The following is a 15,151-nucleotide window of genomic DNA, read 5'->3' as shown; positions in this document are numbered from 1 at the left end:
AATAACAAATAGTTTCTGCAGGGCTCAATAATTCGAAAGCGGGTTTAAAATCCTAACCTCGGGCTAAATTTTAATTATGTTTTCTGGATCAACCTCGTTCCCAGTGTTCTACGGAGCGAGAAAGGGTAGGAGAGAGAACCTTGGAACGAGTTTATTTCTGGTCTTGCATATTTTTCCTCTACCGTCGCCGTTTTAGGACGTAAACAAACTCAAAGTATTATGGGATACTAACCACGAGTTAGTCGCGGAGGTAGCCCGAACTTACCTAACCTGCGTGCGGCCCCGGGGGCTGCCAGCAGGTTAGTAGCCTGCATCGACTGCCGGGATCAAAACGTAGCTAAAGGCAGACACCTGTTTCATTGCCCAGCTTTATCCTTAACGAGCGGTTCCCCAACATTGCGAACCCAAGCTGCTGAAAAGGAAGAAAAGGTTCAATCAAACTTTCCCAACCTTCACCGGAACCACCGGAACCCCCAGGCGTGCTGGTGCCCATTTGCCGTAAAATATGAGGGCCATCCGACTGAATTTTGAGACGGGGGTAGGATGGGTGAACACAGAAACAATATAAAAACGTTCTTGATGGAGCTAATGTACCTATATTTACACCGAAAAAAGAAGGAAAATCGATCAAAGTTGTCAAAGTTGACAAATCGTTCCCAAACCAAATTAAGCACCCCTCCCCAACCCCGAGTTTGTATCTGTTCCAGGCTCTCAGATAGTGGGGAAATCCCGAAAGTAAAAGGCACGCGAAAAGTTGGCGGGGCGGGAAAAGGAAAAAGGTTGGAAAAAGGATAAAGCCGCCCCTCCTCTCCCCAGTTTCCTCTCGTTTTATTTATCGATTCGCGCTTTTTCAATTCAGCGGGCCCGACTTTCTCGGAGCCTAGAAGAGGCTAAATTATAAACTGCTCGTAATCTAACTGTGTGATCGGAATGTGAACCGAACTGGACTGGACACCAGTATTCACCCATGATATCTCTCCAAATTCCATTTTTTACGTCTCTCCTCAGACGATTCGTTTTTTTTTTCTGTCCGCTTTCGAGTAATTTATCGAGTGATTATTTTTTCATACTGCACCCAACGTTCCCTACAAAATAGTAGGAAAACTGGCTAACATTATCCAAAATACCGACGAAAATGATTTAACTTTTTTTCCCTCATAGAATTTTATGCTAAAAGAAATCCTATTTTAGCAGTTGGTGTGTGTATCTTTTCTTCGTGGTTCAATGATTAACTACGGAACATGATAGCTGTAAAATAGTTATTGTACTAATCTGTTGACGTTTTTGTGGCAAAAGTAGGAGAGATTAACTAGCAGCTTGCACCGATCGTAGGCAGGAGTGCTGGTAAAATGTCGGAGAAAACCGAGAAGAATGGGCAGATTACTGTCACGGTCACTTCTCCAGAGAACGAGGAACGCTCCGCAGATAATGAAGATGTGGAGGAGAGCGATAGCGCGGCACCCCAGAAAGTTGAAGTTGAAGAGATAAGGAAAGGCTGGGGAAATAAAATGGAGTATATTCTCGCAACGATTGGGTTTGCTGTTGGTCTCGGAAATGTGTGGCGATTTCCATACTTGTGCCAGAAAAACGGAGGAGGTATGTGAATGGTTTTCTGTTGGCCTGTTTGAACTGGTTTTGGACCCTGGCTAGCGACCTTGTGCCGCCACGCCGCGCCGTGTCATTTGACCAAACAGATTCCTATCTCACCTCAATTCACTCAGATTGTGTATGTGTTAGAAACGTTCACTACCAGTTTGTATTGCAATTTTTGTCTACTACCCACTGGATTTTAGTTACAAGTAGTTGAAACTGAGCCTAAGCACAATATGTACTGTGCAAGCAAAGTTAGGAAAGCAGTAATGTCCTGAATTTATACTAAAAGGTTACCAGTAGTTAAAGGTCGACTACCCCCCCGCCATGATTTGACCAGTGCTTTTCTGCGTCACTGTGGCAGCAGCATTGCGGTTGTCAGGAGCACATATTAATGAAAAAAATATATGAATTGCGTTTCGATCTTGTCAACAAAAAAGATATAAGAAAATTGATTAAAATATAGCTAAGTATTGCCGCATTTTTCAAGTGTATTTATTCTTAAAAAAATAGCCAAAATTGGTCTTAAATTAACATACAAAACAGCGAAGATTGGGAAAACGTACAGTGTGATGCCTTTGAAAGCACTTTCATTCAATTTAATTTTTCCTAAAGTGTTTTTGTTGTTTACTTTTTTGGAGGCCATCTTTTGCGAGTAAATAAAGTTTGCCTTCTGATCTCGGCATGGTGATTATTACACAGTCCAGCTGTTCCGATTTCTCGGCCGTTCTCAAGTATTAATCCATGGTGTCAAGAATCTCGTGGGCAGTAATTCGTAGAAACTGCCCATACGCTTCGATCTTTTCGCGGTTTATTTGCGCTTCACACTTGCAACCTTCTTTGTCGTTTAAGCAACAAAAATTAGCAATGCAAATTTTTGAAAGTGTTTAAAGTTTAACAACAAACGCCATTTTTAAACACGATGTCAGTTATTTACTATCTCATATCCCCTGTTTGGATTTGTGCAATCTATTCAAAAGACGCCGTCCACACGCCATTTTGAAAACGCTTTTATCCCCCGCATGATCACACACGTATCGTTCAGCCCGTCCACGCACGTCGTCCACGCTTATCCATTTCTTCATCGTCTGACTCAAAACGCTTTCTTCATGGACTCACTGTTAAGTCGTCTATCGCTTCAATTTCCGAAACCAGGGGACCGGGGATAATATAAGAAAGCTTTTTGGCATAGATAAGGGTGCAGAAAAAACGCCCTGGAAATACCCGGGAATAAACTCCGAACAAAAACAAAGCAAAACTGTTCAAAGTTGCGCGCGTTTGCCTTCTGCACTCTATGTTTCTTTCTTTCTGTCTCTCTCTTTTCTTTTCTCATCTCGCCCAACCATGCTGTCTGATGTTCTTGACCAGAGACCAAAACCGCTTATCTGAGAGCGAATAGCAAAGTTTGATTTAATGAAAAAAGTGAACTTTATTTGGAGAACTCGAACCCTCTACGTTTCTCTTTCCCCACCCCCACCCCTAGCTAGCAGCTTGACATTAACACCTTCAATGAACTTGCGCCTTTCTCGAATAAAATAGGAGAAAACAGAGATATTCTCGACTTTGAGACTATTTGTGGTTAATAAATCAATGAGAACTGAAGCGGTTTGTATTTTTCATTACTTTTCAGGTGCATTTTTGATCCCCTATCTTATTAGCTTGGTGTTACTTGGCATACCACTCTTTTTCATGGAGCTCGCCGTTGGTCAGAGTTTGCGCAAGGGATCGGTGGGTGTGTGGAACGTTATTCACCCGTACCTGGGTGGGGTGGGGTACGGCTCCGTCATGATATCATTGCTGGTGTGCGTTTATTACAACATGATCATCGCCTGGTGTTTCTACTACTTGTTCATGTCTTTCCAAGATCCACTGCCTTATTCCGTGTGCCCTACGGTAGAAAATGACACGATTGTGGAGGAATGTAGGCTGGCTGGTCGCACCCAGTACTACTGGTATAGGTAAGAAGATTGTCTCATACTGCTTTGCATTAACCACGGCAATAAAGGGCCCCTGAATACGACCACAGGGTTCCGAAGGCCATGCGATACTGTTTGAGCCCTGATGAGGGTAGCCTGCGTAGCAAGAGTTTCCAATCGAGTTATTGTGGGAAAGTTGGAGCAAGAACAAAAGAAATGGATTCTTTCATACTCTGGTTCCAATTTTGTCGCCCAATTTCCGCAGGACCACTTGCTACGCAGGCTAGAATGAGAGCGAAGCAGCTTTCCAAGGCTTCTACTGCCCGAGTGATATGGCTGTGTGTGTGCGTGCGTAAGGTACCCTCCAAGTTTGTCTTATAATGGAGCCTAGACACAAGACACGAAGCTCAGTCTCACGCCACCCAGTAGCAATATCAATATAAAGCACTAATAACAAAAAGCCATTTCATTTCGTAGCCTGACCAGTGAAAACAAGCTCTCTGGGGGGGGGGGGGGGGGGGGGGAAAGATCTGTGGACGGGGGAGAAACCCAAACCTTTACTCTCTCTCCTTTGTTTCTTACCGTTCCCAGACTCCTCCAGAGACTGCTTCCTCGCAGGTTATAAATTTCTAACCTAAGTTGATTGTATCAAACCTGATTATCGTAAATGACCTAATAAACGTCCACTTCCAAATAAACGCCTCTTATCTAATAGATGCCCCTTAACTAGTAGGGATTAGCAAAATGGAGCAAAATGATTCAACTCATTCAGCTTCTTGCTTGATTAACAAGGCTTTGCGTATTTCATCTTGGTCATTGTCAAGTTCAAAGTAAGGATAGACTAACGACGAGGATCAGTTCTGTTATCGATGTTGGGATTTGAAAGAGCGATGTGGATCTCTAGACGGCCTAAACGAGTTACTTAATGGAGTGGATATTCCGCTATTTTTAAACTCTCCTGATATTTTCGCTAAAGGCATATTGGTTTTGTTGAGCTTAATTACTACAGTAATGAGAACAAACGCCTCCTATCTATTAAACGCCCCCACTTGTCCCCGAAAATTAAATAGACGCCTAGGACGATTATTAGGTCATTTACTTATAATTTTCTATCGAGATAAAAACCTCATGATATCTTAACTTTGAGACAATAAATAAGAGAAAAATTAAAGTAAACAATACATTATTAATCCGCAATTATATAGGATAATTCAAACTGTATTTATATAGGAACGCACTGGATATATCGACGTCTATTGATGAGAGCGGAGGACTCCTGTGGCACTTATGCTTGGTGTTACTGTTGTCTTGGGTCGTTGTTTTCATTTGCATGATGAGAGGTGTAGAATCAGCCGGAAAGGTGAATACAGTAAAAATACAAACTATCAATGCTAGGCTTATATTGTCCTAATCTCCCAGTCCTTCATTATCCACCCAGGTCTTCATTACCCACCCAGGCCTTCAGTACCCACCCACCCCTTCATTACCCACCCAGTCCTTCATTACCCACCCAGGCCTTCAGCACCCACCCAGGCCTTCATTACCCACCCAGACCTTCATTATTTTCTCAGCCCTTCATTATTCTCCCAGTCCCCCATACTTCACCCAGCCCTTCATTATTCACCAAGGCCTTCAATATTCTCCCAGCCCTTCATTATTCACCAAGGCCGTCATTATTTTCCAGCCTGTCATTATTTTCCCGCCCTTCATTACCAACTCAGGCCTTCATTATTTTCCTAGCCCTTTATTATTCTCTCAGGCCTTCATTATTCACCCAGCACTTCACTCTTCTCCCAGGCCTTCAATATTTTCCTAGCCCTTCATTATTCACCCAGTACTTCACTATTCTTTCAGGCCTTCATTACCGAACCACCGAGCCCTTCATTCCGCGCCAGCCTTTCATTACCCCCCTCACCCCGCCCCCAGCCCTTGCCGAAAAAGGTTGTCCATTCCACTAGGGACTACTATCGGGCAATAATTTTCCTTTTCATATATCTCTCCTTTTTTTATTGCAGGCTGTGTATTTTACCGCTACCTTTCCATACATTGTGTTGATCATTTTCTTTGGTCGTGGTATCAGTTTACCAGGAGCTGCTGATGGTATCAAACACATGTTTACACCACAGGTAACCTGAACCCGGTGATCCTTGCCACCTCTTCTCAGCTTACAGCTGTACCTTGTCCGTCCTACCGTACCCTCCCTTTCCTAATCTAACTTCCCACTGGTGATGAGACGAAACATTCACAGGTTTATTTGGTACCAACCCGTCATTATATGCGCGTAACATTCATGGAATTTGCTTGTATGTATACGCGTAAATAAATAGTGTTCAAGTAATCTACGCGTTGTTTTCGTTCAGTAAATATAGTTCCTTGGTTTCCAGTGTGCTTGAAAGTAAGTAGGTTAACATCAATTGCTGCAAATGCTGAAACATGTTAGTTTCTGGTACCTCAGTCTCTCTTTGACTATCAAGGAGTAAGTACTTATTACACTGCAGCGAGGGGCGCAAAAGATCTGACAAGGTTCGGTTTAAATATGTTAACAGATCAATTAGGCAAGTTACGAGTTGTCCAAGCCTTTGTCTCAAAGGGAGGCTAAGCGCAAAACTATTGATATTAGGATAATCTTAAATTCCCAATTTTTGGGGAAAAAAAAAAAAGAAAATCCTAAAGTCCTTAACTGAATAGATTTTTTGATACTACAATACGGAGTAATAGAGTGAGGCTAATGATTTGGTGAAAGTTGCAAAATTATTGTAAACTAGGCAAGTGAAGTACATTTTACGAGCTATTCAGCCCTTTTTGCGCTGTGAACTGTCGGCGATTTCTTTGAGGGTTTTTTTCGTGAGAGTGAGTTACCAAAAACACTGAGATGAGTCGATGAAGCCGGTATTGGAAAGCCGCAAGTGAGCGACAGTTATGTTTAGACTCATTTCTCGAAAAGTGGAAAACACACTGCAATCAGCTTTTCGGCGATTGTACCGATTGGTATTTTTTGTTAGACAAAATCTATTGTGGTATTCTTATAATGGCTAGTTCCATCTGAATTGAACGAGCTTAGAGAAGCCTTATTTTTATATAAACACCAATGAAATACCAGGTGAGCTTTCTCGCGAAAACTTGATATCTTCACATGTGAAGATAACATGTTATTTTCACATGTGAAAATATCACCTTTGCTATGGCTACATCATAAATCGCGCCTTTTGACACCAAAAAACTATTAAAGTGAAATGGTTTGGTATTTCATTGGTGTTTATATAATAAATAGAACATTACATGGCCGCTTGGAGATACGAAATTTCTCTTCTCGTGTTGAAAAAATATTTCACTCGTTCGCTGCGCTCACTCATGAAATACTTTTCAACACTCGAAGAGAAGTTTCGTATCTCCGCGCGGCCATGCAATATCCTCTATGTATCCTCCACCCCTATCACTTCCCTACCCACTTGAATCCAGCAACCCGGCCCCCGCCCCCACTTGAAAAACTGCCGCGCGAGCACTGTTTTGTAAAGTATATTGGTTAAGACATTCTTTTCTACTTGCTCAGTTTGAAAAGCTGGCTGATCCCCAAGTTTGGCTGGAAGCAGCCACGCAGATCTTTTATTCACTGGGAGTTGCCTTTGGAGGACTGATTGCGATGTCCAGCTACAATGACGTGCATAATAACTGTATGAGGGATGCTATTATGGTCTCCACTATCAACTGTGGCACATCTATATTTGCTACAGTTGTCATTTTTTCTATTCTTGGATTTAAGGTAGATATCATTTTTAATTTCATTCCTTTAATTATCACTGATACTGGCTTTTTGCTTTCACTCCTATTCATAGGCGATTCATTCTCTAGTTCTGGACCTGCTTCTAATGGAAATTATGTCTTTGGTCTTTATGTATTTAAACTGTCCAATACCTTAAAAAAACTGAATTGATAATGATTTTTATTATTATTGTTATTATTTGAATGTTAGGCTCATCACTCTTTTCACGAATGTTTGGATCTGCTTGGAGGAGCAAACAGCACGGAAGTGACAAAACACTGCAAGGATCTGGAATTTTGGCTTTCAGAGGTGTGAAATTAAAAATATTTAGGAAATTACGAGAATAAAGGCAAATAGGCCTTTTAACGTTTGTATTGTCACAGAACCCAATGACATTCTTAGTCCTGAGGTAAACAGCACCGTGATGGACTGACACACTACAACGGCTAAGCTTTAGTAACTCTTTCTTAGTCGAGCAACTTCAAGACCCGCTTCAGCTTTCTGGCATACACGTATACAGTGAATTCACGGAAAATTTCAAAATGAACTTCATCAATATGAATCGCGCCGTTACGCTTACTAAGTTACCAAACATTGATTTTCATTGTATCAGGACCATTCAATATCGTTATCAGGGCAACCGCTTTTATAGACTGTACAACCCCAGAAAGGTGTTCCCCACCGAATTATTCAGTGTACTTATTCTTTTAATTTGTTTTTCTTGTCTGTAGTCCGCCCAAGGCCCTGGCCTGACATTCATTGCCTTTACTGAAGCCATAGTTAAGATGCCTGTTTCTCCCCTATGGGCAGTATTGTTCTTTGCTATGTTACTTACGCTTGGTCTTGGCAGTATGTTTGGAACCCTCGAAGGAGTGCTTACTCCCCTATTTGACTTGAAGATTGTGCCTTGGAGGAAGGAGATCCTAACCGGTGAGCTGAAATAATATTAGAACATAGTAGCCTCCGAAAGATGGTCAAAAAAGACATTTGTCAGGACTGGCCCGCCAAACCAGACCATAGAATTAGAATTCTACTATTATACTGGGTTATCTCGCCAGATCAGTCTATTCCTAATTATACTAAGGCAGTGGTGGCTATTAGCGAAAAGTTCGAGAACAGACTAATGTTCCATTATTTATTTGACAGTTTTAACTTTGGTAAGTGCCCAAAGTTACACCCATCACTTAGATTCCCAGTGACGCGTATATAAGTAGTAACAATATCGAGCCGTTTAAGACAGAGGAACGCGTGACCACGCCCCGGCACTAAGGTATTTTTAAAAGGCTTTTTAAAGATTTCGTTATCGTTTCAGTTTAAAAGTTAAAAAGAAGTAGATATCCGTATAAGGACATTTTGTTCTTAGAGAGTAAAGCGGTAACCATGTGAAATATAACTATATTCGATATAACTCAAATGACTGGCGTATATCCGTTACCCCGCGAGACAGACACGGATGAAACTTAACTAACCCAGGTTAAATACGTCTGCCACGCAGGCTTTCGTAACTCGCTAATACTGACCAAACATGGAGGCATGCGTCATTAGTTAAATTATTTGCGGGCGACAAGAGGAGCCCGCAATCCTATTCTCCAGGTATTTATTACGCATGCGTCGCATGTATGTGGCCAGCATTCGTTTGGACTTCCACTAATAATGAATGGAATTGTGATCACGCGTGTTTTGACCATCTGTCACGTGAAATCTACGCAAAGCACTGCGTTGGAGCAAAAGCGTTTGACCTTCGATTGTTGTCGCCAGCACTCCGTAACCTTAGGTTATCACTACAGGTAGTCTGTAACATTAGTTGAGAAGTTTTACGGCATTCGTCCTACTGTTTTCTAAGTTTCGTCGCACGGAAGCATATTTAATTATCTATGTTGTGTCGGTCAAACCAAGTGACCATGTGCTTATAGTATGTGTATCGGAAATTTACATTGCGACATTTTGTACAGTCGACTCAATATAACTAACTCGCATTTTAAAACTTACGGAATCCTACATTCATTATACACTCTCTAACACTAGCCATATTTTTTAAATATTTAAAAGTGAGTGGCCCGCTTATCCAGAAGGGCAAACGTTTTTTCATCAGGTGTGGTGTGTGCCGTCAGTTTCCTGATTGGGTTGCTGTTCTGTCAGAAGTCTGGGGAGTACTGGTTACAGATGTTTGATACATTCAGTGGTACCATTCCTCTTCTGTTCCTCAATCTTTTTGAACTGATCGCAGTGCAGTTTATATATGGTACATCAAAGTAAGTATGGAAAGCCACTCTACGCCCTAGTCACTGCATTTCTCCAAAGAGCAATTACCAGTAAACGCTTTTTAAAGCACGCCCCTTCGTTTTTCAGGGAAGAAAAAGCTTATATTTTTCATTTTTGCCAAAGATGGGATCTCGATCAAAAGATTACTGAACTACATTAAGGTTTGTGAAGTTCATGTAAGAATATATGAAAATCATATATGAGAACTGCGGGGTGAAGAATTTTATGAAAGAAGATCAACGCAGTTATAGACAAAACTTTTGCAGTTGCAAAAAAAAAACCTGAAAAAAAATTCAGGCTTGTATGGGATTCGAACCCTTGACCTCTGCGAAACCTGTGCAGCGCTCCATTAATTAACCTAATAAGCCAAAAGGGAGAAGCTCGTTGAATTGGTTCGTTATAAACCCGTGAAAGGATGATGATGAAATTATGATTGTATGAACTTTTTTCAGGCTTTCTTTTAGCAATTGCAAAAGTTTTGTCTATAACTGCCATGATCTCCTTTCAAATAATTAGTAAGGTTTGTGTTCGCACTGGCTCCACAGCCTGAGAGATCGCAAGTAATCTCATTCAATATAAAGTGAAGTTCAATAAGATGTCAATTTACCGTTACGAAACTGTAATTCCTACTGTTTTCCTTAAATCCTTTCATTAGTTTTCTTAAGTTTCTAGTTAACTATTTAAATGTGTTTTAAATTAGATCAGATTGGAAAATGAAATCCATTATTAAAGTTTTCGCGGCCGGCAATTATCGTTTCCATAGCCGGCTCACTGAGACAGTTACAAGATAAGAACTGCAAAGGAAAATGAAAGTGTTATTCGTAATGTCTTTTTATCGTGGCAGATTTGAGGATGACATCGAGTACATGTTAGGGAGTCGTCCCGGTCTGTATTGGAAGATTACCTGGCGATATGTGTCTCCTGTACTTGTGTTTGGCATTTTAGTAGCAAGTCTTATCAACATGGGACTAAAGCCGATTGTTTACTCAGCCTGGCATCCTGAGATGGCAAGTTTGTTTGTTTGCTTTTTCTACTTAGTTTTGTTCCGTGGAAATTCTTAGCTTATGTTTAAACAGCAGAAATGTCTCTAAAAGCAAGAACTTTGCCAACCATCAGGGCAATTCATGCGCTGTTAATTAGTTTTCTATTACCAAGCCATATAACTACTACAGAGCTCAATGGTCAAGGCCACCTTAAAACGGAAATTGTTGTCAAAAAACTTAATAATTTTCCGTCTGTAGAAAATATGAAAATACTTCATAAAACTTACGATTGCGACCGAACTTTCCTTGCCAGGGATTGTAAACAGGTAGTCCCTGAAGATGAGGCGACTAGTGGTAGGGTAGATATTTGTCGAGACGCTACTATGCCGGCGAGGCTTGGGTGAACTTTCCACCCGAGCCTCGACGAGCAGGTCTGTTGGACAAAAAAGGAGAAGCGGAAAAGCTTCCTTTGTTAATAAAAGCCGCCCCAAATTCCCGTCCCAAAACACTGAATAGCCAGTGATATTCCGAGTTACGGGAGCCAATCAAAGCGCGGAAAATAGCTATCCACTAATTTGGTAAGGTAAAAAATTTATTATAGAGACAAGTAGCTGTGTTCTTTTAGAAGGAATCAACTACTTATTTATTTGGCAACTGGCTCGGCTACGTTGAAATGCGCTAGGCTGCGCAAGAAATTAGGCTTAGTTGATATGCGCAATGCGAAACTGATAGATCACCTTAAAAATCTTTTTACCAATTCGTCATTTCATTAACAGGCTGATGTCATTGCCGTCCAGTATCCCGCTTGGGGATATTTTGTCATCGTTCTTTTGATAGTGGCATCTACGTGCTTTGTTCCTGTTGTTTTTGTGCTGCGGAGGTTTAGATTTACCACCTACCAAAAAAACGCTCCTAAACCAGGCCAGGATGACGTCATAGCACCAGGGGCTCTGACTCCTCAGCTGTCACGTGTTGCGCTGAATTTGACCGAGGAACCTTTGGCCGGTACAGAGAACGACTCAGAGTCAACTAATTTCTAACTTTCATTGTGTGCATTTGGTCATACTAATTATTGTTTTCATTAGCCAAATAGTGCCACCATTCCAAACTTGATTTTTTTGAGCCACGAAATAAGAGTATGTTTATACATTAACTGCAAAGAGATGTTAGATATTGTCAATGTGAACTGAAAATACGCCTTAATTGTTTTAACGTGGTCCAGCTTTGATACCAATTAAAATCTTTAACTTTTAACCACTTTTTGGTTTATTCTTTAAAAATAAACTTTCCTTATAAGGCATATTTACCCAACAAAACAAGCTTAATGATATTATTATTATCGTTACCAAGGAAAATGAAAATAAAATTCCAGCAATGATCCCCTTCTTTACCGTCCTCGTGAATCCGAGGCCGGAGCTCCACAATGTGCTCATAAACATCTAAAAAAACAAAACTTTGCCACGTGTGTTGACTCGAGCTAGGTTTTGCAAGATAGAAATAGTTCTTATTTTCATTTGACAGTTGTGATTTTGCCTTTTCCTTTCGACTTTTATGAACAATACCATGATCTCTATAATGTCCACTTTGGTTTTCTCTCTCTTTCCTTGACCTCAGCACGTGGTTACTTTGCTTGTTACGTTAGCAAAATACGAGGGCTGGGTGATACCAGCCATCCCCACCCCACCCCCTAACCCTAACCCCCACTTGCTCCGCCTGCCTCAACTGAAAAAAAAAGAAAGCAAGCTACTAGTTGCTCATCTAGTTGCTGAAAATTCCAATGTCGGCTCTGTAACCCGACGTCGAAGTAACAAACGTAAAACCCTCCAGTAGTCCTTTCTAAATCGTTTGTTAACAAGCGCGTAGATAAAAGGGTTGATGGTGGACGACAAGAAAACCATGAATGTGTAAAACAGATACAGTTGGCGCGGAAGGATAAGGTCACCTGTCGCTACATCAATTGTATCCATGACCAGAACGGGAAACCAGCATAAAGCAAAGCCAACCACCACCACGATCAGCGTCTTGGTAATGTTCGCCTCTTGAACGTTCATCCTCGTTGTTAATTCTTGACCTTTTCCTGATACAGCTCGGTTACGCTGTTGTACTGTGCGAAACACGTGCCAGTAACAATAACTTATGGTCGCTGTCGGCACGCCAATGAACAGCACATCCAAGCAAACTGTGTACGCCAAGTTGATCTCGAAGGGATAAACACATAGAACTTTGCCGGCCTGGAAAGCGTAGTCATCGGCACTAAACAGGAGCGGTGGGATGGAGAAACAAAATGCGGCAAGCCAAACAAGGATCAAGTATCCAAGAGTTCTTTTGATGGAAAAAACTCTGCGGTAGTCATTGTATTTGACCACACAGTAGTATCTGTTGACTGCAATCACAGAAAGGGTATTGAGGGACGCACACGCAAACGTTATAACGCAGAAACCTTGAAAAAGGCAAAGCCATCGGTTATAAAGCCAGACTCCTGTGATTAACGCCCCAGCTGACAAAGGCATCACTGTGAGAGCCACGAGAAGATCTGTTAACGACAGAGCGATGATAAGAATATCTGTTATGGTGAGGCGGCGACGGTTTTTGGAGGCTACGGCGAACACCAGAACATTGCCCAATAGTGCTATGACGTCCACTAAAACAACGGCAGTTGCTTCTACAATAACAAGAGCATCGATTCTTTGAGCCGTACTTTGGGCCAAACTGTCTCTTCCTGAGAACATTTTCTCAGAAGACACTTGACAAAAGAAAAAAAATGTAGAGGTTTGTGCCAGCTTTTAGAATTTGTCTCTATTGTCTTTTTTTTCTGTCTGTTTTGATTAACGATCTTCCTTTTTTATTACTTTTCGCAGGGTGCGGATATAGAGTATTACGACATTTGAAGGTCAGCTTGGAATCCTTTTTGATTTCATGGTAGATAAACAAACCTTTTCAACAATATGTCTCGACTTTTATCCTAAAATTGCTCTTCTTTATTTCCGACTATCAATTTAAATTTGAGAAGAGGAAATTATTATCTCTATTACGCTCTACTTTGTCAAGATTTTCGGGCGATTTAATTGAAATTCCCAGAATCTCACATCAAAGGGATAATGAAATATTAACCGCTACCTGGAATTGTGGATTCACAAAATAGGGAATTGCGTGCTTGAAGGCAAATAAATCCCAGTGATTTGACTTATTGGTTAATATTAAAACCGCAAGTGATTTTCCCATTTTCGTCATCACGCTGATATAATTATCGTAAAATACTTGCCGACAAAATGATTAGTTTCACATTTTATTCAATAATATTTGGTTCCTGTACGAAATGTACACATAGACGACAGCTTTATTAAGGCGAGGATTAAGTTGAAATACATTTCTTCTCACAGGTGTTTCTCCTCTGTTTTTCTCACAACACTTAGATTAAAACTTAGAACCAGGGAGGGGGAGGTGTCTCCAAGGAAATCTGTGGTACAGTCCGCCTGCCAGTATGACGTCACGTCACGCGTCAATAACTTTCTGAATGGCGAGCAAAGTGTTGATCGAAGAGACGGATAAAAATTTCGATTTTATCACGGAAATACTGTTCCGATTTCTCGGATTTGGAGAATTTAAGGTTTCTATTGTCATAGAAAACTAGACTTAAGTACTTTTTTGGAGTGGAATGTCCGGTGGTGTAATGAATTTTAAAGATTCCTTTCTATCGTCGAGTAAATTGTACGGGCAATCATACCGACCGGTCACAGTTTTGAGGGCCAGTGCACAGCAAGATTGAGGAGTTTAGACACATCAATAGGAGGTTCATCAAAGGATGTATTATACTTTACATCGTGCGTATTTTCAGCTCTTCAGAGCTAGTGGAACCCCATATCATTCCTCTCAAAGTTCGCTAAGCTGTTGAAAGAGGAAGCTGAATGACAGGTCTTTGTGAGAGACTGTGAGCATTGAATCTTGTTGCTTTACCGCATTTTATTTTTTAATACTGTATTGGGCATACACCTGTAATTCTGTAATTAAATCCCGAAAACCAATAAAAGGTTTCGTTTAATCATTTTTTGGGGACAAATCCAGTGGAGATTTTAAGGTAATAATATTGATGATTAAGACGACGTACAAAAGGCAAGTTTAACTTTCGCCAGTGGGTCACTGGTGGGTGTTGGGTGTAAATTAGTACAGTTTGTGGTGTAGTGGGTGTTGTTTGTCATGATGACAACTAACATTGAAAAAAATTCAGCTGTTTCAGAGGAGGGACATGTCTTGACAGCTTATGGTTTTTTTCTGGTCGTAAGCTTGGCCAGTATGCAGATCAAGAACTTTTGAAATCCCTTCTCCAAAAAAAAACTCCGGACTTAAGCTTGAAATATATATTGATCCAAGTGCTTGACCAGCAGGGTCAGCAGTAAGAACAAAGAAAAAAAGGCCAAAAGGAAAAATAGTGGTAAAAAAAAGAGACCAAACAGAAATAAAAACGGTACTGTACAAAGAAACAGAAAACAGCGTCGCCGGGAGTCGAACACGGTTTATCACCACTCGACACACATGATTTGAAAAATTAATTTTGTCATATCAAAACAATTTTTCTCTGCCAAAGACGCTGATTGAAGCTGGTGGATCTGTATTTATCATGAATTCAAATATACATTTGAGGA

General features: G+C 40.9%; 2 protein-coding genes across 2 annotated transcripts; one reads left to right on the top strand and one right to left on the bottom strand.

Moving 5' to 3' along the window:
• The first annotated feature begins 1,349 nt into the window (after positions 1-1,349).
• LOC140933095 (sodium-dependent neutral amino acid transporter B(0)AT2-like) lies at positions 1,350-11,684 on the top strand. The gene is made up of 10 exons (XM_073382610.1): positions 1,350-1,596; positions 3,221-3,548; positions 4,737-4,866; positions 5,522-5,632; positions 7,057-7,266; positions 7,477-7,575; positions 7,998-8,196; positions 9,359-9,518; positions 10,373-10,535; positions 11,288-11,684. The coding sequence occupies exons 1-10, from the start codon at positions 1,350-1,352 to the stop codon at positions 11,549-11,551; spliced, it is 1,911 nt and encodes a 636-aa protein (XP_073238711.1). The 3' UTR covers positions 11,552-11,684.
• Positions 11,685-12,220: 536 nt separating this feature from the next.
• LOC140935027 (melatonin-related receptor-like) lies at positions 12,221-13,359 on the bottom strand. Its single transcript, XM_073384563.1, has one exon. The coding sequence runs from the start codon at positions 13,238-13,240 to the stop codon at positions 12,266-12,268; it is 975 nt and encodes a 324-aa protein (XP_073240664.1). The 5' UTR covers positions 13,241-13,359; the 3' UTR covers positions 12,221-12,265.
• Between the last annotated feature and the right edge of the window lie 1,792 nt (positions 13,360-15,151).

This window comes from Porites lutea, chromosome 4 (assembly GCF_958299795.1).
Source record: "Porites lutea chromosome 4, jaPorLute2.1, whole genome shotgun sequence".
NCBI classification, from domain to species: Eukaryota; Metazoa; Cnidaria; class Anthozoa; order Scleractinia; family Poritidae; genus Porites; species Porites lutea.
The sequence above is the reverse complement of the archived record's forward strand: the minus strand, read 5'-3'. Positions and strand labels throughout refer to the sequence as shown.

Excerpts from the sequence above, each read along its gene's own strand:
- LOC140933095 (XM_073382610.1), top strand. The coding sequence starts at position 1,350 with ATGTCGGAGAAAACCGAGAAGAATGGGCAGATTACTGTCACGGTCACT. Across the intron at positions 3,549-4,736 it reads ACCCAGTACTACTGGTATAG|GAACGCACTGGATATATCGA; the intron begins GTAAGAAGATTG and ends GTATTTATATAG. Across the intron at positions 5,633-7,056 it reads AACACATGTTTACACCACAG|TTTGAAAAGCTGGCTGATCC; the intron begins GTAACCTGAACC and ends CTACTTGCTCAG.
- LOC140935027 (XM_073384563.1), bottom strand. The coding sequence starts at position 13,240 with ATGTTCTCAGGAAGAGACAGTTTGGCCCAAAGTACGGCTCAAAGAATC.